This window comes from Phodopus roborovskii, unplaced genomic scaffold, assembly GCF_943737965.1.
Source record: "Phodopus roborovskii unplaced genomic scaffold, PHOROB, whole genome shotgun sequence".
In the NCBI taxonomy this organism is placed as follows: domain Eukaryota; kingdom Metazoa; phylum Chordata; class Mammalia; order Rodentia; family Cricetidae; genus Phodopus; species Phodopus roborovskii.
Window position 1 is genome coordinate 901,987 of NW_026126606.1, and position 26,503 is coordinate 928,489.

At 41.9% G+C, this 26,503-nt stretch overlaps 1 protein-coding gene across 1 annotated transcript; it reads left to right on the forward strand.

Annotated features, from left to right (window-relative positions):
* The first annotated feature begins 546 nt into the window (after window positions 1–546).
* Window positions 547–25,409, forward strand: Ywhaq (tyrosine 3-monooxygenase/tryptophan 5-monooxygenase activation protein theta). The gene is made up of 6 exons (XM_051205963.1): window positions 547–679; window positions 1,066–1,400; window positions 19,450–19,573; window positions 21,025–21,188; window positions 21,753–21,848; window positions 24,660–25,409. Exons 2-6 carry the CDS (start codon window positions 1,107–1,109, stop codon window positions 24,717–24,719), a joined length of 738 nt encoding a protein of 245 aa, XP_051061920.1. The 5' UTR covers window positions 547–679; window positions 1,066–1,106; the 3' UTR covers window positions 24,720–25,409.
* Window positions 25,410–26,503: the final 1,094 nt, after the last annotated feature.

Below are 26,503 nucleotides of genomic sequence, written 5' to 3' on the forward strand. Positions count from 1 at the left end.
AAAAAACAAAAACAGGGATGGGGTCATTTCTAATTAGCAGATAAAACAGGGAAGCCATGAAGGTTGCGGTTCAGCGTCTTGGGGATTCAAACCTTTGTTAAGAATAGAAAGGTGGAAGAAAGGCACTTGTGTAACAAAACGGTCAATTATGTCACCCAGCGAAGTCCAGCCGCGAGCCGCTGCAGCCGGCGAGCTGCAACGCCCCATCTGCAGTGGCCGCTGCAGTAACAGGACACGCGGCTGCAACTGCAGCCACGGAGGTCGAGCGCACCTCCGGGTCCCGTGCCGCACCCAGGAGTGTAGGGCTGGCTGGGAGGATAAGGGGAGTTGGTTAAAGCATCGCCATGGCAACAGTGACGTCCATTCACCCTGGATCTAATTGGAGGAAACCCCGTGGCCGAAGCCGCAGCCTGCGGGCCAACCGAACCTACCCGAGCCGACCCACCCTCCCAGCCTCCGCTTCGCTTCTCGCCCCGCCCCCTGCGGCCCCCTTCCGCGCGCTCGCTTCTCATTGGCCATTGGAGGGGCCTGAGGCGGGACTCCCTAGGGAGCTGAGGGACGCTATTGGTCGGTGGCGCGCTCGTCGGCTCCGCGCTAGGCTGAGACGGGAGGGTCCTCGGCTAAAGCCCAAGGCAGAGCAAAGTGGTGGGACTCGCGTTGCGGCCGCGGAGATTAGAAGGTGAGTACAGGCGCAGCCGAGCGGCCGCCGCCACCGCAAGGGCCCGGGGCCGGGGGTGGCAGGGCGCGGTCCCCGGGGCTGCCGGGCCCCCGCGCGCCCGAGGGACGGGCTGGGACGGGGAGGTGCGGCGCCAACGGCCGCTTCCATCTTGGGCCGGGCGGGGCCCGTGCACGGGCCTCGGGGAGGCGCGGCGGGCGGGCGGGCGAGCCAGCCGGAGGGCGAACCGGCCAGAGGGCGCGCGCGGAAGGGAAGGCGGCGGCCCCGCGCGAGGCCCCTGGACGCGGCCTCGTGCGCCGAGACAAAGCGGGCGTCCGGCCGCATTGTCTGACGTGCTGCTCCCCTCCCCTCGTCCCGCCCCGCTCCGCCCCGCCTCTGGCGGCTCTCAGGAGGACTCCGGATCCGGCTCGGCGCTCGCCCTCGCTTCGCCATGGAGAAGACCGAGCTGATCCAGAAGGCCAAGCTGGCCGAGCAGGCCGAGCGCTACGACGACATGGCCACCTGCATGAAAGCCGTGACGGAGCAGGGCGCCGAGCTGTCCAACGAGGAGCGCAACCTGCTGTCGGTGGCCTACAAGAACGTGGTCGGGGGCCGCAGGTCCGCCTGGAGGGTCATCTCGAGCATCGAGCAGAAGACCGACACCTCTGACAAGAAGTTGCAGCTGATCAAGGACTATCGGGAGAAAGTGGAGTCGGAGCTGAGGTCCATCTGCACCACGGTCCTGGTGAGTCGTGAGTCCGCGCCCGGCCGCGGTGGGGGAGCGGGGCGGCGGGAGCCGACACCCTTTGTGTGGTGCCCTCGGTGGGGTGCAGAGTGTGTGAGATGAGCCCTTGGCTTCCTTCGTACCCTGTCTTAGAGGTTCCCACTAAGGTTGACCAAATCTCTTCACAGGCTCTGGGTTTACAAAAAGCTGGGCACATCTGCGCAGGCTTGCACAAGACTGAAAAAGATCTGTTTAACCTTGTACCGGGAGACACACTGGTCGTGATGTCTGAGCGACCAGTCAATTTGGGGGACTCACCTCACAGGCAGAAGGCAGGCACGGGGACTTTTAACATGGAGAGGGTAGTATGTCGTCCCGTGTCGTGCCCCCCCCCCCCATTTAGGAATGGGAAACTAAACATAGCTTCGTTTTTTCCAGGTGGGTGTGTGTTAAGCCCTTCCCTGGTAAAGGGGTGTGTGTGTGTGATAGGCGGAGAGGGACAGGGAGTAGTGTGTGTGTGTGTGTTGTATGTATGTATGTATGTGTGTGTATGTGTAGGGTGGAGTTCACCAAATGAAGGTACAGGCAAATCTAGAGAATTCAATGCCCAGGTCACTTTCATCATTTAGTAACGTTTCTTTCTCTGTTGTCTCGCTTAAGCCCGGGCGTGTTGTAATGAAGCCATTTCTGGTATGAACGGGCAGGGAAAGCTTTCCAGGTTTTGTCCAGTCCTAGCAGGGTGGTAACAGTTGTGATTCACCCTCATTAGAAGAGAGCGTTTTTTTTAAAGCTTGGTCATCATTTTGACACATCTCTTCATCAGTAAAGCAAGTTTCTAAAATTTATGTAGTAGCCTGTCTGGAGTGTCAGATATTTTCATGCTGCCAAGAGAATCCCATGCTCATTCTGATGCAGTAGCATAGCAATGACCACTGGGTTTGCTCTTTGTACGACACCTTTATTAAGAGTTGCCTAGAGCTGACACACTTGATCCATACTGGGTTTAGGTGTCCTTTGAAAGGCAAGCATTCAGGGTTGGTGATTTTTTTTTTCTTTTTTAATAAGAGAAGGAAAAAAAATTACTCTTCCCAGCCTTTCTTTTATCACATCAAACCAGTGGAACCCAGAACTTCTGTTACCTGTTGTGTAAAACTTAATGGGAATTTTTCTAAAACGAGAGATCTGAACAAAGTCATGGTAGATACAGATGCTAGGGGCAGTTCATAGTAAAGAGCTGCCAACTTGGATAATAATGGCTGATTTTTTATAGCACATATTGATAACTGCTGTTACCACTTGGTGGTTTATTTGCCTATGTGGTTCAGAATTGACAAATATTTTAAGTTCTCCAGCAGTTTAACTGAACCAAAAGAATATTCAATTTTGCATCTTATATAGTTCTATTTTTTTAAGATTGTGGTGTGTGTGTGTGTGTGTGTGTGTGTGTGTGTGTGTGTGTGTGTGTGTTCTGCATGCATATGTGTGTGGGTACCACCCATGAGGATGCCTTGTCCAGAGGAAGGGGTCAGGGGTCTTATCCTCTGGAACTGGAGTTAGTTTTAGCCACTGCTTGGGTGCCAGGAACTCAACTGGGGCCCTCTTGAAGAACAGCAAGCCTTTTTACCTACTATGGAACCATTTCTCCAAACCCCCCCCCCCAGAAACTTTGCCTTTCAGAGTTTTCCCTTTTATTTATTTTTGATAGTGTGGTTTGAGAGAGTGACCAGATACTTAGCATAGACCTGTCATGAATATCCTTTTAAGAAGAGAATTCTTGAAATTAGGATGGTATTTTGTCTTGCATGAGACAGAAATAGAAGAGGAAGATTAGACCAGTCTGAGATACCAGTGCACAAATTAAAATTAATATAGTGTCTTCAGCCAAATTTTGTCTTGATGACCAATCTTAGAAAGAGTATCCTGGGAAACCATGTCTTCAGGTTGGCAAATATACTGGAGAGCTTGCTGTATATTGAAAGATTAAGCAATGTAGGGAAGAACAAAGCTGAGAAACATTGTTTTTATTTTATTTTTTCCCTACAGTAATTTATAATGCAGATATATAAGGTATTTATGAGCAAAATGTAGTGTAGTTAGAAGGAAACAAGACTTCACAGAGATATAAAAGGTTTGAGGGTGAACATTGACGGAGGGAGTGGGCTTGTCATTCTTGCAGGCCAATGGGAAGAATTTGGGTTGGGGCTTAAGTGGTGGGGAAGGCTTTTTGTGTGACTGGAGGATGGTCAGTTGGTAGCAACCATAATTGGTAAGGGCAGGTCAAGGAGAGAAGTTAGATTGAAGTTTCAGGTTTTCTTCTTATGGTACTGGGAATTGAACTCATGGCCTTGCACATGTTAGGCAAGTGCTCTGCCACCATAAGGTATGTCTCCAGTTGCCTGATGTTTGTAATGGTGTGTCTACATCTAGGATTTGTGGTTTGAGTGTGAACTGACCAGTGAATACACAGAAAGGAAGTGATAAACTGGTCAGTGATTCACTTTTGGGAGCTGGAACCCAGGGTAAGAGCTGTGTATTGACCTATAGTCATAACCATGAATGGTTTCTATTTTGTGATTATTAATTTAGTAAGGACTCAAGAAGAGGAAGTGAAGGAAACCTAAGGTTTCTGAACATGAACACAGTAAAATGTATGTGTGTGTGCGGGGGAGGCTGGAGGAAAAATTCATATGGGAAAAAAAAAGATGAGACTCATTTGGTTTAAGAGTCTGTCAGAACCAAAAAATAATAATAAAAAAAATAAAGCTGGGAGGCAGAAGCAGGCAGATTTCTGAGTGGCAGACCAGCCTGGTCTACAAGAGCTAGTTCCAGGACAGCCTTCAATACAGAGAAACACTGTCTTGAAAAACCAAAATAAAAAGGACGAGAAAAAAAAGCCAGCCAGGTTGGAATATAAAAATTAAATTTTTAAAAAAGCAAATAAAATAAAATGGGGGTAAAAGGGAGTTGGCCAGGGTTTTGATCCAAAATAGCAATTGACTCCCTTTCAAAGTAGTTTGGAGATGGATAATTTTAACTATTTAAAATGTAGATGAACAGCCTTTGGTATTCATTGTTCTGAAAGTTCCTAAACTGTGGCATCATTCCAAGTAACTAGATTAAAATTCATATAAATACCGTGAAGAGGACCAAAATAGTTAAACCAGGCTCTTACTGGCAGTTTTGAAGTCAAAAGTTTTACCAGGTTACTTGTCAGAGTAATTCATGCAGACTGAGAGGATTGATCTAAAAATTTTGAACTTTCAGTTCTAATAATTGTGGCTATCCATAGTTAGGTTTGGTCCTTGCCCTTCTACCTCTGGTGGTTTGAATGAGAACAGCCCCAATAGTCCCATCTACCTGAATGCTTGGTCCCCTAGTTGGTGGAACTTTTAGGGAAGGATTAGGAGGTATGGTTTTAAAAAGAGGTGTGCCTCAGGGGCTGTTAGCACTTTTCTGTCTTGTACTTGTGGATCAAAGTATAACCTAGCCCAGGTGTTGGGTGGTGCACACCTTTAATTCCAGCACTTGGGAGGCAGAGAGAGGCAGGCTGATCTCTGTGAGTTCCAGGACAGCCAAGGCTACACTGAGAAACCCAGCATATGCCTGCCTGCTATGTGCTCTCTCCACCATGATCGTGTACTCTAGCCCTCTGAAACTGCCAGTCTCAAAACACTTTTATAAGTTGTTATGGTGTCTTATTACAGTAGCAGTAAAATAACTAAAGACAACCTCTTAAATAGTTTTCAGATGGAAACTAATTGGAATGGTGGAGATGTGGTGACTAGTGTAATGGTTTTGTGGAGAAGTGATGCAAAAGTTATGAGTGATCTGAATGTTGGTGAGAGCAGAGTTTAAGTGAAATCAAGCAGGGTTATCAGCAGTGCAAAATTCTGGAGCAATTCGGAACTTGATATTAAGTAATAGATGAAAGAAATCAGATATATTCATAAATCCCTTCTGGGATTTGGAACAAAATCTGTCATTTATAAACCTTGGACATGAGCTAGACACTTGAAGTACATACAGTTTAGCTTCTGTCTCTAGTGCTATAATACCCTCTCCTAGCCTTTCCGTAGATGGGTTTCAGTATAATGCAGGAGCAGTTTGAAAACCTACTGTCAATACTATAATCTTTAAAAATAAGAATTAGCACAGCTTGGTGGCCCATACCTTTAATCCCAGTATTTGGAAAGTGGAAGTAGAAGGAACAGAGTTCAGGATCAACCTCTACTATATTGAGTTTGAGTCCTGCCTCGATTCTGTGACATCCTTTCTCAAAAGGGGGGAAAAACAAAACAAAAGTAGGAGCCAGAGACGAGTGCAACAGTAATGTACCTGTAATCTGAGTTGTCTGGGAGGATGGAGCAGCTTTGAGAGTTTGAAGCCAGCTTGCGGAGCAGCAAGAGCCAGCCTTTAAAATAGAAAGCGTCAAATGCTGGACCTGATGGCACATACCTTTTTAGTCCCAGCACTCAGATCTCTGAGTTCAAGCCTACCCTGATCTACAAAGTGAGTTCCAGGACAGCCAGTACTATAAAGAGAAACCCTGTCCTTTAAATAAGAATTGAAAAGGAAAGAAAAGAAAAAGAAAAACTCATGTACAGTGAGTGGGACAATGTATGCCTTTAATCCTAGTATTTAGGAGGCAGAGGCAGGAGGCTCTCAGTCAAAAGTCACCCTATGTAGCTAAACCTCTCCTTTTTCAAATGGAGGGGCAAAAACAATCACATAAAATAAAAATATAGACGGCTTGGAAAGCTGTGATTTTTTTTTTTTTTTATAACAGCTGTATAACCTTATTTCAGTGATAGTCTTAAATTTAGTTATGTTCTAAATTAACCTCTTCTAATGAAAATATAGCTTATGCCAGTCATTAATTTGGTCTAAGACATGTATTCTTGATTATTAGTAATCATAGATCTTAATCTTAATGTAGTTTTCTGCATATAATAGGAAAAGTATGGGCTCTGGAATGGGTAGGCAACTTGCTTTCTTGCTTTTTGATAAAATTTTGAGTTTTTGTGTAGCCCTGGCTGTTCTGGAAATCATTCTGTAGGCCAGGCTGGCCTTGAATTCAGAGGTCTGCCTCCTGAAGGCAAGATTAAAGTTGTGCATCGTCACCCGGCTTGGAATTGGCCTTAGAACTCACTGTTGCTTCTATGCTTTATTGAGCACTGAGGCAGTAATTCTTCTTCTGTAAATTGAGGGTGCTTTCCTCTGTTAGAGGTTTGTAGGTAAAATAACTTCATTGATGGACTCCTGGGAAGTAGTGTAGCTGATGTCGGTCTTGAACTCCTAATGATCCTGTCACTAACTCTTAATCATATGCTGTTCTTCCCAGCAAATTCTTTGATTGGATTTAGGGCTCTTGAATGCTAGGCAAGCAAGCCCTGTACTCGTAACGTTTTGTTTATTTACTCTGTAAGTTGTTAGTATTTCTACTCTAAAGTTGAGAAAACTGAAGCATAAGGAAGTTAAAGGAAGTTAACAGCTTGATCAAGATGACAAAGTGAGTAAAGGGCAGACCAAAGGGCTGATCCCACAGTGATCCCCCTCCACATGAAATGAAGCAGTAGTTCCTAAATATGTGGTAGCTGTTGTAGACTACAGTATGACTTCCTCTGTTTGGAAATTTGGGCATTTTACTAAATATAGAGTTGGGAGGGAGAATGCAGACCTTTAGACAAAAATGACATGTATTACGTTACTGAAGGCTACTGCCCGCTCTGCCCCAAGACAGTTTCTCAGTGTAGCCCTGGCTGTCCTGGAACTTGCTCTATAGACCAGGCTGGCCTCAAACTCACTGTGCTCCACCTGCCCTTCCTCCTGAGTGCTGGGATTAAAGGTGTAAGCCACCGCCAACCAGCTTACAGAAGGCCTTTTATTTTACATACAGGACATGACAAGATTTTGACTTTTGGTATTTTGCCCTTGAGTTGTATAAGCTCCTTGATGCCAAGAGTTTTAATAGGTTTTGTTTTTTACTAAAGAGTTAGTGGGGAGAACTGGGTATATTACTGACCATGCTCAGCATGTACAAGGCTCTGGGCTCTATCGCAGCAATGAGAAAATGGAATGGAATGTTGTTAGTATTAGATTAGTAGTAGAATTAGATCAGTATTTCTCAACCAGAGTATTTTACCCTTTCCATGCTGTGGGACTTTTGTGTAGTGATTTTATGATGTAACAAATAAAGCTTGTCTGAAGATTAGAATGCACAGCTAAGCCACAAGTTAGACACACACACACACACACACACACACACACACACACACACACACACACAGCCACTAGTTAGCCATAGAGTACAGGCAGTGGTGGCCACAGAGGTAGATCACTCTAAAAGAGCACTAGAAAGGACATAAGGCGGGAGCTCAGTGCAGTCTTGAGCACCCGAGGGTTTTAGTTGAGAGCATGGCAGCCTGTAGTCATGCTGAGGACAGGATTGCTCCCTTTTGGTCTGAGCCTTGGTAAGAGCTTTCTAATGGCTTGACTCTTGGCTTTTCTGATCTTCAGCTTGAACCCCAATATCTGCCTCTGGGTTTTTATTACTCATAGTATACTTTTGGTAACATCTGGGGACATTTTTTTTGGTTGTCAAAACCTGAAAGTGAAACGAATGAGTGTGTGGTTGTAGTGCGTTCACCGTTGCCACTCCCCCAAGTGTAAGAGAGAGTGTGTGTGTGTGTGTGTGTGTACATGTACACAACCTTGTGAATGATATAATACACAAGACTGCTGGCTATAATTGCACTAAGAAACTTATCAGCTCTTTTCAAAAGTCAGTTTATGATTGAAGCCCTGATGAGATCTGCTTTTTTAAACAAATTTGTCACAGAGGAAGAAACTTTAGCTTTGGTATCCTGAGGAAGACAGAAAAGTATGCATTGCATGTTTCAGGTGTTGTCCTTATCCCCTCCTTCAGAAAAACTGCTATTGATAGTTGAAGTATGTGGTCCATGGCTTTTTAAAACCCTGTGGTGTGTTTCTTTAGATGTTCCATAATTTTACTAATGTTTCATTGAATGCTTAGGTTTTAAACAGTTTTTTCCTATTATAAACAACATGGGGAAGGACATTTTTTGTGTGCTTTTATTATTTAATGAAATCACTTTATTAACTCAAGTAAAAACATATAGCTAGTTTACGGAAGCCATCCAAACTTGCCCAGTCCACAACTAGACATCTTTAGTAAATGTCTATACATAGTCAGAATGGCCATTCTGAAGCAATGGAGCTTTATCTAGTGGTAGAGAGTGCCAGAGTGCCACAGACTGGGGTGAGAAGATGCTGGTAGAGAGCATAGGCTGGCAGTCTGATGATGAGCCTTGCGCTGCTTCCAGGTTAATGGGGCACACTTTTTCAAGTGTAATCATGTACTGGGGCAGGGTTTTGTTTTTGAGACAGGGCTTCTCTATATCTCTGGCTGTCCTGGAACACATTATGGTTTATCAGGCTGGCCTCAAACTCAAAGAGATCCACCTGTCTGCCTCCTAGGTGCTGAGATTAAAGGTGTGAGACACCACTGCCCACCTGGAGTATGTGGAATATTCCTTTACACTGTGTGAATATGTGTCACTGTGATTGGTCTAAGAAAGAAGCTGAGTGGTCTGGACAGGATTAGATTAGGCAGGAGAACCAGACTAAGGACACTGGGAAGAAGCAGGGTGGAGTGAGATGAGTAGCCAGCCAGACATGGAGAGGAAAGGGTGCAAAATGGAGAGGAAATGTCACGTGGCAGAATGTAGATTAATATAAATGGGATAATATAAGTTGTATGATTTAGCTAGTAACAAGCCTAAGCTATTGGCCGAGGACCTGTAATAAATAGTTTCTGAGTGGTTATTAGGGACGTGGCTGGCAAAACAAAGCTGATCGAGGTCCCAACAGAAGACCCCACTTAACTACAAGGTAAGTTTAAAATAGAATTTTCATAAGTTAGCCTTTCTATGACAGCTGATGTGCTCATCACACCTGACCTCTGTTAATTGATAAAAAATGGATTGAGAATGTTCATACACTTTTTTATTTCTTAATGAATCTGAATAGTGGAGTCAGAGCTATGTGGTCTTGAGAGCTTTTGTATTTGAGAGAGAGCTATATGCTATACCTAAGTTGGCCTCAAACTTGCTGTGTAGCTGAGAATGAAATTGAACTTCTGCTCTACCTCTCAAGTGTTGGGGGTTACTGGCACAGATGTGTGCCAGCAGAAGATGCTGGGGATGGACCTAATATTTACTGCATATGAGGCAAGCACTCCCGCTGAGCTTCCCTAGCCCTAAACTAGTCCATGTGCTCTTCCCTGGGCATATGGGCACCGCTCCTTTTTGTTGCTGTTTTGTTACTGTTTTGTAGTGCTTTTCAGTCACACGCTCTGCTACTGAGCTACATTCTGTACCACTACTCCCCTTTCTAAAAAAAATTCTACATGCGGGGGTAGGGAGGGGTGTGAATCTACCTTCAATTTGTAATCATTTGTCTTCACCTCTAAAGTTGTGGGATTATAGACATGCAATTTTATATGGTGCTGGGAATCAGTTGCAGGGTTTTATGTATACTAGACAGTCATCCTGCTATATCCTCTGCCTCCCTCACACACCTTTTTATATTGTGGAACAGTTGAAAACATTTAGGAGTATAAAACCAAAAATTCTGCCCAAACCAAAAAGCAAATGTGCTTTTTCATGCATTATTTCAGTGATACTCTTTAATACAGCTCAACTCTTAAGTGTGATTTATTATTTTACCTTTGTTCAATATGTAAAGAACACTTTCAAGAAATAATTTAATCCATAGACTAATAAAAGTGACAGTGAATGAACTATAATTTTCTTCTCTTTACATCTTGTAATTGATGCCTCCCTTACACCTTCATGGTGTTCATAAAGTCAGTGGGGGGGGGGGGACAAAAGCTGGGTGGTGGTGGCCCATGCATTTGGGAGACTGAAGCAGGTAGAACTGGGAGGGGGGGGGCTGTCTCGAAAAACAAAAGAAAGTTTTTTTCAGATATATATCTGGCAAATATATTCTTAGATCAGAAAACTGGAAACAATTCATTAGGAAAATAGATAATAAATAGCATATTAGTCATAGAATACTTGCAATAAAAAAAGAATAGACTAGTTGAAAAATTGCCAAGTGAAAAATTTCATGAAAAAAATATTGTATGTAATTCTACTTAAATCCTAAAACAAGTGAAACTGATGGGAAGCAAAAGTGATCTGCATGTAGAGACTGTAATAGACTGGGGCAGGAAGGAACTTTATAGGATATTCCATTGTTCTGTGTGGGTGGTGCCGGTTATGATTAGCAGTGCTCATTCATTGCATACCCTGAGATAGAGTTGATGGACACTGTTATCCATGTAAGGAGTCCATGTACTACAGCTACATAGATGGTGGATGGTCACAGGTAACATTTATAGTGTAATGCAAATTATACCCTACTGCTTTAACAAAAGAACAGCTAAATGAAAGTACATTGGTGTCCTTGCTAGAACAAGTCTTTCCCTGTCTTTAGTAGTCTTCTAGTTTGTAGCAGAACTTGACCTATATTTACAAGCGGTTTTGACCTATTTGTTATTGAGCTTCCTTTGTATTAGGCATCAGAGTATCTGTCCAGTTTGACTATTTAGGACTAAACCAAGATCTTTTCCCTCCTCCTTTAGGAAATCCTTTCTGTTGAAATTCTGTGGCCAGAGGACAAAGTATGGGCACTGGTGTTTTTTGTTTGTTTTCTGTCACAAACCAGAAAGTTGGTGTGTAGCATAGTTTTTAATTGACAAATACAGAGGATATTTTTCATGCGTATCTCTGTAATCTTGGAGACAGTGTAACAGTTTGCATGGCAGTTGTAGCTACTGGGTACTTAACTGCCAGCATGAGAGTACAGCAGAAGCCAGACAGGACTTTTCTGAGGAGACAAGACATGCTGCAGTTTCTACACACCTTTTCTTTAAAGCAGAGGCTTGAGTGAACATTGTTACACCAGGGCATCTTTGGGGTGTGTTTCTGTTTTGTCTGTCCTTCTCTTTCTCCTTTTGTACCTTCCTCTTCTGATTGTGTTTGTGAAATTGAGATATCTTTATGGAAGGGGCATTTTTCCATTTTTATGTGCTGCTGCTTTTTTCCCTTTGTCTTTTGGGGTTTAGCTCTTTTGACCACAAACAAATAGCCAGTTGACCGCTTGACTACTCTGGTAGCTAGGGTGGTGCGTGCTCTGTTGGGCCTAAGTAGTACATTAAGTCTCTGACACTGTGATGACAGCTCTCCTTCACTCATGGCATTCATTTAGTAACTAGTCCAGCTGTGTTAGGTATCAGGTATTTTGTTACTATTATAGTTAAATCCCGAAATTTAGGGGTCTGTCTATGTAAATACTGTTAATCCCCTTTCCTCAGAGAGGCATTAATAAATGCTTTTGAATTTTAGTAAGCATAGTGGGAGCTAAGGAGCCTCAATGACACTTTTTCAGGTATTGATCTTGTTCACCTTAGGATAAGGCTTGGTAGAGGTGCTGAGTTACATGAGTTCACACTTGTGAGAAGTTAGAGGTATTAGTGTGGTGAGCCTGGATGACAAAGAGGTAGGGTGGGTAGTTAGTACAAATAAGTACTGTAGTTATAGACATAGGTTTGGAAATGCATTCATTCTTATTTAGGGCATATTAAATCTGGTAGAAACGTGTGTCAGGGTACTCACTCATTTTCCATAGTCAGATACACTGCAGGTTGGGGTGGGGAGTGTTCTCCAGTAGATGAAAGTGGAGGATCAGTTTATTGGATGGGGTGTGTAGTGTTGTCTTAGAAGCTCAGACATGACTAAGGAGGTTCTTTCAAGTATAGATACAGTAGTCAAGTGCTCATGACTAAGAAAGTTGTTTTACTCATTTACATGGACCAGTAGTACAGGAATGCTAGTGCTGCTACTGACATGACCAAAATATTTTCAAGTAAGGAGGCAGAGAAACTTGCTGGACCCAGTCATAATAAGGACGTTGTTTAGACTAACTGGCATTAGAACAAAGGGAACTGGGTGGCTTCTGAAATGTTTTTACAGCATCATCTCCACAGCTGGAATGGATTTGTTTTGTACATTGACTGTGATGCACTGCGGACCATGGATCTTTTTTCTTTAGTGTGTCTCTCTTTTTCCTGTTTCCATGATTCCCACTGTTCTGAAAGGCTCATCTATATTGATAATCTGTTTATATGCTCAATTGTATTTAAGTCTTAGGTTCTTCTTTGTTGTTGGTTTGTTTTTTGAGACAGGGTTTCTCTGTGTAGTCCTAGCTGTCCTGGGAACTCATTCTTTAGACCAGGCTGGCCTTGAACTCACAAGAGATCTGCCTGCTTCTGCCTCCTGAGTGCTGGGATTAAAGGCGTGTGCCACCAGTGCCCAGCAAGTATTAAATTCTTAAGAATTTTCTATATACATACTCATGCATATATAAATTGTAGAGAAGATTAAATCTTTCAGTTAGTGATTTGTAGCTAAGAGAGAGGAGATAAGTGTTGTCACGATGCAATTGCCTTCCTTGTCCGAGGCTTCTAAATTTGTTTTCACTACTGGGACATGAGTAACTATGGGAAAGAGTAGGGATAAAGCCAAAGGAAGCAGTAGATGACACCAGAGAAAAACAGGATAGAAAATGTAGAGTGCTTGTCTAACATCAACGGCAGCCTGGGATTTGGTCCCTATCACCATGTAAACTGGCTGTGGTGACTCACCCCTGTAATCAGTGCTTGGTAGGTAGAAACAGGAATGCCAGAAGGTCAAGGTCATTCCTAGCTACATAATCATCAGTTCGAGGCCACTTGTGAGTCTGGATGACATGATCTTGTCTCAAAAGAGTAAAATTATAGTTGAAAGTCCCAGTGTCTGTAGGACGGTTAGCCTTTTGGATAGATACTGTCCATGCATTGAAGAGAAGTGCCAAGTAGTGTTTTATTAACTCACTTAATCTTTACCAACATTGGTGAGGGAGATCATCAGTAACTTATAGATAAGAGACTGAAATACAGAGCTGTCAAAGGGATGGGCTTGTGAACTGTTAACATGGGCTCTGTACAGGTGTGAAGATCTGTACTTTGGTGCATTAGTCAGGGTTCCCAAAGAACAGAACTGATAGAATGAACTTATATACTGAAGGGAATTTATCACACTGGCTTACTGGATGTGGTCTGGGCACTCCAGAAGTGGCTGTTTCATACTAGAAAGAAATGTCAAAAATCTGGTACTATAGTCCCTGAGGCTGGATGCCTCAGCAGTCCTGGGCTGCTACTGGGGCCTTGGAGGATTCCCAGGGAGCTGGTCTCTTGTCTCTGTTGGAATATTGAAGAAATAATTATGTATTCTAAGTAGTTTTTTGAATATGCTTTCTGCTTTGCTAATTTTTTTTTTTTTAAGTTTTTACTTTTTTTTCTTTAATCCCCAACCTCCAGGTTTCCTTTTCTTGAGAGTTTGTTTGGAGGGTGTTTGTTTGGAAGGACAGCTACCACAGACCTATGATGAAAACATGACATGTCCTCTATCAGCATGTTACTCTGAGTGTGCAGCCTTGGGGTATCCTAAGATGGGGATACCAGACAGACCTACTGAATGAACTCTGGCAATTAATTGGGTAATAGGTGTCATAGCTGTATTCTCCCATCCCTTTCTTTTCTAATTGTAGTGCTGAAGCAAGTGCCCTGTGGTGGTTTGAGTGAGCATGGCCCCTGTGGGCGCATACATAAGTTGCCTTGGTTATGGTATCTCATCACAGAACTAGAAAAGTAACTAAGGCTGGGCACTGACCCAGGGGGCTGGAGCAAATTCCAGACCAGCTTGTCTACCTGGTATTGAGCCAACGTCCAGTGCTAGCATCATCTAGGGACCTTGAGGTTGATGAGCAGGCAGCCATGGCCATCTCAGACCTGGTCAGCACAGCCTATGAATGTCCTTTTCAAGTGCCTGTTTTTGAACACGTGCTGCTGGTATCTGTTGACACAGTGTTTGTGGTGAAGAGGCAGAACGGAGATGGTGAGTCTGTTGATGTCTGAGCTAGCTACAGAAGGCACTGGCTGGAGAAGTGACCTCAGACCTGTCAACCTTTCTTGCTGCTGGAACTGAGCTTGTGTTCACCACCTCCTCACCTGCACCTAAGGTGCAAAGGCTTAGCTGGCTAAGGGAAATTATAGGTTTGCATAATAAACACTGACACATACTCCTTCCTTAACTTAATTTGTTCTTCTTGGCTTCATTTCTTTTCAAGTTTTAAAAATTATTTTACATCTGTAAAAGAGCTTACGCAGAATAAAAGAAAATAATATATGCATTCATTATCCAACTTCAATAGTTTAAGAATTATGTGTTTAATTTTGAAAGAGGCCCCTTTGTAGTTTTGGTTGACTTGGAACTTACTGTGTAGACAAGGTTGGCTTGAACTCTCAGAACTCCTGCCTCTGCCTCCCAAGTAAGCTATCTCAGAGGGATTACTATACGGGGAGACTAAGGTACAGGATAATTTATGAAGAGTGTTAATATGTAGAAGAACAAGTGGCTCCAAATGCTTTGACTTTCTGGAAAAGCATGAAAGAAGCTTTTAGTAATTGCTGCTTTTAGGAATTGAAGACCTAGATGTGTAAGGAATTGTAGGGAGAACTTATTTTTTCACTTCTGTATTTTATGTGGAATACATGTATATTGTCCGTTATTCAGCAGGAATTGGTGCTTGCATACAAAATCAGAATAAGGAAGAAAGACATGATAGATTTGAATTTGGACCTGCCATTTTGAGATTTTTTTTTTTTTAAATTATTTTTACCCTGAGGAGGCAGAAAACAGAATAGGGTGACTATAATTTTCCTTCACAAGTTCCAGAAAAGCACTGTGCCTATTAGGCACTGTACTGAAATTTTTATAAAGGAAAAACACACAGAGACTTAATATTAATTATAAAACTGTTGGCTGGTTACTAGCATTTCTTATTGGCTAGCTTTATCTTATTATTAACCCATAATTACTAATATATGTATTTCTACATATATATATATATATTTCTACTAATATATGTATCTTACCAAGAACACCAGACTCATCAGTCCTCTCCTCCTGAGATCACATCTTGACTACCTCTCCCAGAATCCTCTTTGTCTCCTAGTTCTGCCTATCTTGCCTCCCTATTGGCCAACAGTGCTTTATTCATTAACCAATAAGATGGACATACACAGAAGAATATTACCCATCATAGAGGTTTTTAAAAAGTATTTTGTAAAGCAAAAATTACATAGTATATAACTTAATTAAAAATGAAATGGTTGTGTATGCTTTGTAACTTGACTGGAGAGGTCATTCATGACACTTGGAACAAGTTGGTAGTTACAAGTCATAGTCTTTGTATTTTTTAGGGCTACACATCTGTGTAATTTGGATATATGAAAAATCAGGTAGTGAAATTCATATTTTGTCTGTGTAGATGTATATTATATACCAACTTCATTTTAACATAGTTAAGAAAGCCTTAGTATTGGCTGTAGGGGGCGCTATTTGAAAGAACAGAACTAATAGGAAAAGGAGGGAGGTGACAAGTCCTTTAAAGTAAAGCTTTCAATAAAAATCTATTAGAGGTCCCTCATCTAGGCATGGGTGAGGTTAATATATAGAGCTGGTGGCTACAGGTAACATTTGTTTGTTTAAAGAATGGCTCTTAGAGGCTAGAGAGATGACTCAGCACTTGTGAACAATTACTCTTCTGGGATAGGGAGTAGGCTTTCCAGCACCCATGCCAGAAGACTCACAGCCTCCTATAACTCCTACTTTAGGGGTTCTGGCTCCCTCTTCTGGCCTCTGAAAGTGCCAGTATATATGAGACACATTATAATAAAAATTTTTTTTAGTTGCTCCTAAGTAGTAGACGCTGTCTTGGTACGCATGAAGTTTTTGTGTGTTTTATGTACATGTAAATTGATGAGAAAGATTTCCCTCCCCCCCCCCCCCCCCCCTTAACTTTGTAAAGACTTAAAAATTTGATGTTTTTTTTTTGGGATGTGTGTGTGTGTGTGTGTGTTGGGGCTGGGGCTGGGGCTGGGGGTGCCCTCAGAGGCCAGAAGAGGGCATTGGGTCCTCTGGGAGCGTAGCCAGCCCAGTGCTTAACTTTTGAGCTACTTTTCCAGTCTAATTTGTAAAGCTCATATTTCTAAAATAGCATGGTTATTTTGTCTGTATGACTATTTAAAAGTAAACCTAACTTGTGCCTCTTAGATATACTCCATTTTAGGATATCAGTAGTGTGTTTATTAATGGGTTTTAGTGAGGTGGCAGGAAACTGGAAAATGTGGGAACATTTGCTTCCTGTTTTTTGTTATTCCTTATTTTCAAGATTCCTCATCAGGTTCCTGCTCTTAGTTAATCTGTGTGAAGTGTAAGTCTTGTGGTTAGGAGCAGCATGTCTGACTCAGCTTACTTTGAGTGCTGTAGACCATAACCAGCAAGGAAGTGGATTACTTCAGTAAAACATGGCTCAGTTGTGACATGCAAAAGAGGGTTACCTTTACGAGTTAGTTAGTGGAGTTTGTTTGCTTCTTCTTCTAGTTCTTTAAGACAGGGGAGCAAGGAATAAGGAGGTGCTACTGATCTATGTATGTAGAGGTGCTTTTTCTTGACAGACTTAACTAGTTTATAGCTTTTGCAGTATTGTGCTTTTCTGAGAGTTAGTTACTTACACCTTTCCATTGAGCTCTTTCTTACATCTCTGATCTAGAACAGCAGTTCTCAACTCATGGGTCTCTACCCCAGAAAGGGTCGACTGTCACATATCCTGCATATAAGATAATTTACATTACGATTCACAGCAGTAGCAAAATTAAAATTATGAAGTAGCAGTGAAATAATTTTATAGTTGGGGTGACTACAACTTGAGGAATTGTATCAAAGAGTCACAGCATTAGGATGGTTGAGAACCAGGGATCTAGAAGAGTGCTCTCAGTTACCAGACCATCCTATGGTTGTGAGTAGTGCAATGACATCTTATGGCTTTCTGATGCTGTATGCCCCCCTCAGCCAAGTAACACTGCCAGTGCTAAAGAGAGCCCCAGTAGTAGTCCTCCAGATCTCCCAGGGTCATGCAATATGAGTTAAAAATAATGCATGGATATAGCTGTGGTGGCTCATTGTTGTAATTCTTTAACTCTGGAGGCCTAGGCAGGAGGGAGGACTGTGCTTAACACCAGAGTTAGCTACATAATGTGATTCTCAAAAAAACAGTTATTGTTTGTAACGGGAAACCTTGTTTTGTTTTTGAGTCATTGTTTCTCTGTGTAGCCTTGGTTGTCCTGGAACTGGCTCTGTAGACCAGGTTGGGCTTGAACTCATCCACCTGCCTCTGCCTCCTGAGTGCTGGGCTTAAAGGTGTGCGCCACCATACCCAGCTAGTATTTTATTTTAAGATTTATGTTCGATGTATGAGCGTTTGTTTTGCCTGCGTGTGTATTTTTGTACTATATGTGTGGCTGGTACTACAGAGATGAGAAGAGGGAATCAGATACTCTGAATTGGATGGTTGTGAACCACTGTGTGGGTGCTGGGAATTGAACCCAGGTTCTCTGCCAGAGCAACAGTGCTCTCAGCCACTGAGCCATCTCTTCAGCTCTGCGAAAGTTTTCTTTCTTTTTTTTCTTTTCTTTTTAATTTAAAGATTTAAGTGCTTTCCCTTCTCTGTTTCTGTTAAACTGTCTTGTCAGGATACAGTGGTTGCATTTTGTTAGGGGCGTTTTCATCAGATCTGTTTTTCCCATATGTTGGAGATCTGCTAAATAATCTTTCTTTAGTAATAGATATGTGTCAGTTTATAAATCTTATTCTGGGTTATTTTCTAGACTTTCCAATTTGCATCATATTTTGCACTTTATAACTTGTTTAACAGATAGTACCTGGTATTTTCTTTTCTTATTTTTTGTTTTTTGGGTTTTTTTTTTTTTTTTTTTTTTTTTCCCCAAGAGTTCAGATTCTCAAACTGAACTGAGGCAGAGGAGCTGGTCAGTTCATGTTCTCTGAGCTCTTAGTGTGATGCTGTTGTGGTGTTGGGTGACATCTCTCTCAGCAGCTTGCATAGCTCTTCTTGTACTGTGAGAAGTAGATAGTAGGGAAGACATCTCCACTCTAGTTCCAGTTTGAGTGCCAGCTTGGTTCACTGACAAGAACCATTTGAGGGGGAAAAAAGGCTTTCACCTTACAACAACTCCCACACCACACTCCATAACTGAGAAAGAAAGTCAGGGCAGGACCCTCAAGGCAGGAAGTGGAGCAGAGACAGGGAGGAGTACTCTTTATTGGCTTACTCTCCATGGTGTGCTCCTCTTTCTTTTTTATGTAATTCAGGACCACCTGCCTTGGGGTACTAGACTAGAGCTCTGTCTCTAACAGCAGGGTTGTACTCTAGTTCTGATGGCAGCCAACTCCAGTAACAATTGCTTGTTTTCTTTTGGAACCTACAGGGGTTTACCTGACTGACAACTTATAAGGGAGTATCCCACTCCTGGTCCTGGAATTTTTATGTGATAACATGGTCTCTGGGCAGCTTTATTCATTCATACACACATGGTGCCTCTTTTTTTTTTTTTTTTTTTTTTTTTTTTTTGAGAAAAAATTAGCTAACCCCAGGTGTCACTTGCATGTATTTTTAGTTTTGGTTGGCCCTCCTGTCCCTCTTCTCCATCTGCCTGCCTAGTCCATGTCACCTCTCATACATCTTCCAAAACTCGGGTGTACTCATAGTGTACTTAACCAACTGGGCACTTCTTCAGGGCAGCATGCTTTTTTTATGTATTTAGTTTAGTTCATGGCACCTAAGGCAGGTATCAGTAAGTATTGGGTAAATGGCTTATAACAGGACAAGATTTTTCAAATGATAATGTTTGGTGTATCCAAGTTTCTTTCTTTTTTCTTTTTCTATAAACCATGGGCAAGGCCTGCCACAGACATGAGTCCAGCAACCTGACCCTTTGTGAGAACATGCTTCAGGTCCAAGAAGTATACTGTTAAGTTCTTGTCTTGACCGAATGGCTTTTCATTAGTGTTTGATATATTTCTTTTAGGAATTGTTGGATAAGTATTTAATAGCCAATGCAACTAATCCAGAGAGTAAGGTCTTCTATCTGAAGATGAAGGGAGATTATTTCCGGTATCTTGCTGAAGTAGCATGTGGCGACGATCGAAAACGTAAGTATATCTTGACCTGTGCGTAAATGCAAAATTTATAAAAAGAAGTGGGAAAGGGTAGTCACTTGTCACTGAGACAAAATATCTGAGAAAAACACAGTTTAAAGGAGAGGTTTCTTTGGCTTTGGAGATTTTGATTCATGGTTCACTAATTCCATTAATGTGGACACTGACATAGGCAGACTTGAGGATATGCTAGAACAGAACTGCTCACCTTGGTACAGCCAGGAAGCAAGAGGGGTGGTATAGCTTTTCAGGGTACTTCCTAGTTTCCATCACCTCCCAGTAATGCCATCCATCAAAGGCCTGATCATTGGTTTGTTCAGCACCCCTAGGATGCCACACAAACTCACAAGCCTATCTTTAGCACGGGCTTCTTAGAGAATATTGCGTATTCAAACCATAACATTTAGGACAGTAGTCTGTAGGTAACTTTCAGGCTCTTTGCAACTTAAAAAATGACAGGTCTTGCTGGGTGTTGATGGCAAATGCCTTTGATCCCAGCACTCCGGAGGCAGAGGCAGATGGATCTCTGTGAGTTCAAGGCTATCCTGGTCTACGGAGTGAGTTCCAGAACAGCCAGGGCTGCACAGAGAGACACTGTCTCCAAAAAAAAAGTCTTTTATATCAAGAAAATTGAATGTTGCTTTATATTCCCCAAAATGAGAATACACCAGGAGACTATTGCATGGTCAAACTACATAGCAAGACTCTGCCTCAAACCAGTGGGGAGGGGGAGCGCTTATGGATGAACCTTGACTTAATCTTTTGTGCTTTGGGATTTTGTCAAACTTTTAGCTCCATGAATTTATATACACCTAATCAGTTATTCTCATAAATTATATATAGAAGTAGGATGCTGTATGTTATGTCTATGTGTGTGTGCTGGGGCAAAGACTATCACTGAAACTGTATCTACAGTTCTCTTTAAAATTTGAGTAACATCCTTTTGCTGGAAAATTTAACTTATGGCCGTATACATGTAACTAGGCAAATGCTCTACACTGAGCTATGTTTCTAGCCTCACTTAAATATTAAGTTATGAGGCTGGTCTTGAACACACTTTGAAACTTCAGTTCTCCTGTTTACCCCCAAGAATCCAGGAGGACAGGCCTGTTCCACCAGGTTCAGCTTCACACATTGCACGCTTAGGGGCCGTAGCGTTGCTGCTTAATTCTTATTGTGTCTGTGCCTGAATGGATATTAGAGCACCTCTTCTCCCACGTGGGCTCCAGGGATCAGATTCATGTTGTCAAGTACCTTTACCCAAAGACCATATTACCCGAAGACCATGTTGTTGCTGGTCTCCATAGGTTTTATTTAAATGTTGTACTGGAGTTATGGTGACTCAGAATAACTCATAGCTGGTACTTATTTTAAAGTAGTTAGCATGCTATGTATTAGATGTTTTTGCTGTTGTGTCTTAAATTTTTTTTTTCTCCAACTCACAGAAACGATAGATAATTCCCAAGGAGCCTACCAAGAGGCATTTGATATAAGCAAGAAAGAGATGCAACCTACACACCCAATCCGCCTGGGGCTGGCTCTTAACTTTTCTGTATTTTACTATGAGATCCTTAATAATCCTGAGCTTGCCTGCACACTGGCCAAAACGGTAAGGTTTGGGGGGTTGAGGGTGTATTTGGATTCTCTAGGAGGCCATTTCTTTTGCATTGTGGTTTTTTTTTTTTTTTTTAAATTACCATCTAGCAATACTTCCTCTCTCTGTAAACGCTGCGCTCTCACTCTGATTGTAATTACTAGTGTCTGCCTGAAGAGCCTGGAGGGAAAAGTCAGAGTAACTTTAGGAGGAAGCATCAGAAACTGGAAAGGAGTACCTTCCGAATTTGAGCACTAACAATCTCTTCCCCCAAATGTCTCAAGGCCATGCTAACGCTTCTAAGAATTGTGTCAAGTGTTGCTAACATAGTGTATTTGCGGCAGGTTTCAGGTTATATGAATTCTTTTTTTTTTTTAAAAAGAAGCAGAGGAAGTGTAGGTTTAGTAAGGGGGGGGAAGGACTTTAGTGATGAACCCTCACAACATCTTAAACCAGGCCTCCAAGCTGGTCCTTCCTAGTTGGTGTTACCTGTAGCACACTGTACACACAGTTGTATTTGCAGACTGACCAGTTCCTGTCACTCAAGGTATAGCTCACTGTGAATGTTAATTTTACCAGGCTTTTGATGAGGCCATCGCAGAGCTTGATACACTGAATGAAGACTCCTACAAAGACAGCACCCTCATCATGCAGTTGCTTAGAGACAACTTAACAGTGAGTGTTTCACTATTGTGTATCTTTGTTTCCATAAACAGTAATTTTATTTTGATTTTCCTATCCTTGGGGGCCAGTTATATAAGAGCTATAGTCTCTTACAAAGTTTTGAGAAGGATCTTCATGGTGATGAGGTATTTTATCAGACCTTCCTGGGAAAGGTACTGTGCTTGTAGGTACACAGTATTATTCTTATAATTTGACTTTGTTAAGCATGCTGATAACAGTTAATATAGAGAGCTTGTGTAATTTTAATATTTCCTTACTCTTGGTAAATTAGCTATACCCAATTAGGGATTCTATGGGTGTTGCAATCTCCTAAAATCACACAAAACAGCTTGTTGTAATAAAAGTTTACTTGATAGGGCTAGAGAGGAACATTGCTCTCCCAGAGGGCCCAAGCTCAAGTCTCAGTATACACATAGTGGTTCACAATGAATTAACTCCAGTCTTCTTATGACCTCCATGGGCACTGTACACACATAGTATGCAGATAGGAATACTTATACCTATAAAGGCTTAAGTTTTTATTACTATTTATTTTTTAAAGTTTGCCTTGTGAATTCTGTGTATTTGAATATCTGATGGAGGAGTTCCTAGTTTGCATTCTATTGCTGTGATGAAACACTATGACCAAAAGCATTTGGGGAGGAAAGGGTTTGTTTGATCTTCGAGTTTATAGTCCATCATAGAGGGAAGTCCAGGCAGGAGATCAAGGCAGGAACCTGGAGGCAGGACCTGAAGCAGAGTCCATGGAGGGTGCTGCTTACTGGCTTGTTTGTTCCCATGGCTTGCTCAGGCTGCTTTCTTTTGTCCAGAAGCACATTCTCAGGGGTGGTGCTTCCCATAGCAGGGCAAGACCCTGTCAATCATTAATCAAGATGACCTCAAGCCAGGCAGTGGTGGTGCATTCCCTTAACCATCCCTAGCACTTGGGGCAGAGGCAGATCTTTGAGTTCAAGGCCAGCCTGGTATACAGATTGAGTTCCAGGTCAGCTAGTGCTACACACAGAAACCGTTAGGAAAACAATGTTCCCACAGACATGCCTACAGGCCAACCTGATGAAGTTAGTTCCTCAAAGTTCCCTCTTCCCAGAAGACTTTGGTTTATATCAGGGTGACAAAAAACTAAACATAGGCTAAGCTTGTACCTAAGTTAATACTACCTCTGCTTGTAAGCTAAAGCCTCTGTTTAACTTAAACAGCAGATAAAGGACACGTTTGTGTTCTGTTCCTGTAACAAAGGGCCTGGGATTAAGCAACTTTAAGACAAGGAAACAATTAGTTTGATTCACGAGTTCTGTCCATAGTACCTAGCTATGTGGTGCTGAACAGTTCAATGGGAACATGTGTGGTGAGCACCCACATCTCTCCTGGCAGCCACAGGAAAGAGATGTGTGTCACAGTGTCCTCTTCAAGGACACTCCCACAATGACCCAACTTTCTCTAACTTGACACTTGCTCTAAGAAATTCCATCACCTCTTATTCAATCACAGTGACCATGTAGACTTTGGGAACATTTCAAGCCCAAACTATAGCAGGAAATAGTTGACAGTGGTAAAGCTTGAACTCATGTTGTCTTGCATGTTCAAGTAAATTTGATGGAATAGTATCTGGGAGGATTGTTGTTACTGTGTTTTATAAAGCTCTGCATCTATTCAGTTCTCCTGGACATTCTCTAATGTCAGCAGAGCCTGCAGCCCTATAGGACAGAAGAGTGATCTGTACATAACTGTTTCTGTATACTGATTGTATATGCCTTTCATGGACTCAGGACTAACTGTCTTTTAACTGGTTTGGTTCCATTTGTTGTTTCTAAGGGATAATTTTTGAGGGGATTTTATTCTGTTTATCTTAACTATCTTAATAGTAATTTAAGATACTCTAAGAGCCTAGTTTTTCTAAAAGTTCCAATCCTGGTGTAGGTCTGATAAAATTCACTTCCTGAACTTATTGCAATTAGTATTGACTGCTGACTTTTCACTTTCTCTTTATAGTCTTAATTAGATATTGGAATACTTAAGCTTTATTTAGCATTCAGTTAGTACATAGGTATGTGTGTTATGTCTCCTTAGCCTTGGTCACTTGCTCCTGTTTAAATTTCTGTCAGTGCAAAGTAAATCTACTTTTTCTGTTAATCCTTCATGTACTTGGAAAGACCAAGACCATGATTTTCTCCTTGTACAGTTTTTGCTTTATTAGTCTCATAAATTATACATATACAAACATAAGATAAGAGTTTATGTAGCTTTGTCTGGAACTCATTCTGTAGACCAGACTGGCCTTGAACTCAGAGATCCACTTTCCTCTGCCTCCTGATTTCTGGGATTAAAGGTGTGTATCACTACCTGGCTGCAAGTGATATTTAAATACTCTTTCACTATTGAGAATGGAAAAAGATTCTCAGCACCTCCCTTGTGTATTTTCTATGGCTTAACTACTGTGTGGTGCTGGGAACTATCTCAGTTTGCTCTCTGCTGTGAGAAAGTTTATGACCAAAACTACTTGGGGAGGAGAAGAGTGTATTTGTCTCTCACTTTATGTCATACACAATCCATCCTTGAGGGAAGTCAAAGCAGCAACTCAAGGAGGAACCTGCAGGTGTTGGCACTGCCCACAGTACATACGAGTATACATGCATGTGGTTTTATAAATGTCTGTTAGGCTGTGTTTTGAAGGGGTGATGGTGTTCAGTTTTGAGAAAGGACTAGCTTGATCATCCTCTTGCTTAAAGGATTGATTTCTCATGAAGGACTTGAACACTGTCTGGATGGAAGTAATGACTTGCCGTGTTTCTCTTTCTTCTGTAGTTATGGACATCAGACAGTGCAGGAGAAGAATGTGATGCAGCGGAGGGAGCTGAAAACTAAAGGCATCCAGGGTGCCGTCCTCCGTCCCCTCAAGAAAACCTTTTTACATCTCCATTCCTTATTCCACTTGGATTTCCTCTAGCAAGGAAGCCCATTCATGTGTATGGGATCAACTGTTTATAGTCTTTTCACACTGCAGCTTTGGGAAACTCCATCCCTTGATTTGTGTTGTCTCGGCCTTCCTGGTGTGCAGTTACTGCTGTAGAAAAGTATCAATAGCTTCATTTCATATAAACACGAGTAACTTCCAGACACTTGTGTAGAGGACTGACAGTGCATTTGGTATTTAAGTAATCTGAACCAGTTCTGCAAGTGGCTGTGTTTTGTATTACTGTGAAGATATGGAAATGTAGTACATTACAATTTAAAGTAATTGTAATAATAATTTCCTGATTTCTACATCCCCTTTCCGATCCTTTGAGGGGTTTCCTTTCAGAAGCAACTTTTCCATACTTGTACTGCATATTCTTTTTTTTTTTTTTTTTTTAAAGTAGAAATCCAGAAGTGTTAGATTGAATGGGAAAGCTCTTAATGCATCTGGTCTTGGAGTCACAGATCAAAATATCTCCTATGTAACACATTCTGGAGGTTACTTCTGTCTGTGACAACAGGGAATTTCTTTATGCATTCTTCATTTGCTGCTGTTTGAGTTGACAACTTCCTTCCCAATAAAAATTCACTTACACCTCCTGCCTTCGTAGCTCTGGTATTCACTTTACCTTGTCATAGAAGTAGCATGTTGCTGCCAGAAAACAAGTATTGCTTTGGGCAAATTAAAATGCATGTCCTTTCTTGGTACACTAGAAAGGGGAAATAAAGTACACAAGTCCAGGTCTAAACTTCAGTACTTTTCCATGCAGATTCATGCACATGTGAGAGGGTGTCCAGTTTGTCCAGTGATTGTTCTTTAGAGAGAGGGACCCACTATATTGTGTTTGCTAATCATTGACTGTAGTTCCAAAAAAGCCTTGTGAAAATGTTATGCCCTATGTAACAGCAGAGTAACATAAAAAATAAAACTACATTTTATAAAACCATTTATTACGGCTTTGTAACAGTTGCATACCTGTATTTCAAAGAACAGATGAATTTACAACTTTTTGAAGTTTTATTGCTATTTTCTGTAAAATGGTGATCACACCCATATTTCTGCATTGTGGTACACTTGTGGGTGCCTTGTAAAATCGAACTATATTTCTCCAGGTCATCTCATGGGCATCTCTTCCTCAGATGTGAGTGATAATCTGGTTAGGTGTCATGGAATTAAGTGGACATTTGAAAACTAGCAAAGTGTTGGTGGTGCACGCCTTTAATCCCAGCACTCGTGAGACAGAGGCAGGTGGATCTCTGAGTTTGTGGCCAGCCTGGTCTACAGAGCAAGTTCCAGGACAGGCTCCAAAACAATACAAAGAAATCCTATCTTGATAAACAAAAAACTAGCAAAGCAACTCCTGTGCTGATGAGTGCCTTGGCTGGTATTAGGATGGTGCTTCAATTACACGAACATTAGAAGAGCAGGAGTTACAATTTTAGCTAACCCACTTTGTAACTATTTTGTCTACCATTTGCACATTCAAAGTCATGTTGCTTTTAGCCTGTATTAGAAATGATTTTTCAAGGCAACATAATTTGAAAAATTAGCATTGTAGGTTTGTCCTTATTTATTATTAAAATATGAGTGTGGAACAAAGTTCCCTTTGCAGTTGCTTTGTGTTTGCCCTCTGGCTCTCTTCTTCTCTCCATTTCCCTTGACTCATTTTCTTCCCTTCCTTCTCAGCCTTTCA

What these genes read in the sequence shown, in the direction of transcription:
- Ywhaq (XM_051205963.1), top strand. Translation starts at nt 1,107, where the DNA reads ATGGAGAAGACCGAGCTGATCCAGAAGGCCAAGCTGGCCGAGCAGGCC. An exon ending in CCTGCACACTGGCCAAAACG is followed by an intron (nt 21,189 to 21,752) that starts GTAAGGTTTGGG and finishes TAATTTTACCAG; the next exon opens with GCTTTTGATGAGGCCATCGC. An exon ending in TGCTTAGAGACAACTTAACA is followed by an intron (nt 21,849 to 24,659) that starts GTGAGTGTTTCA and finishes TTTCTTCTGTAG; the next exon opens with TTATGGACATCAGACAGTGC.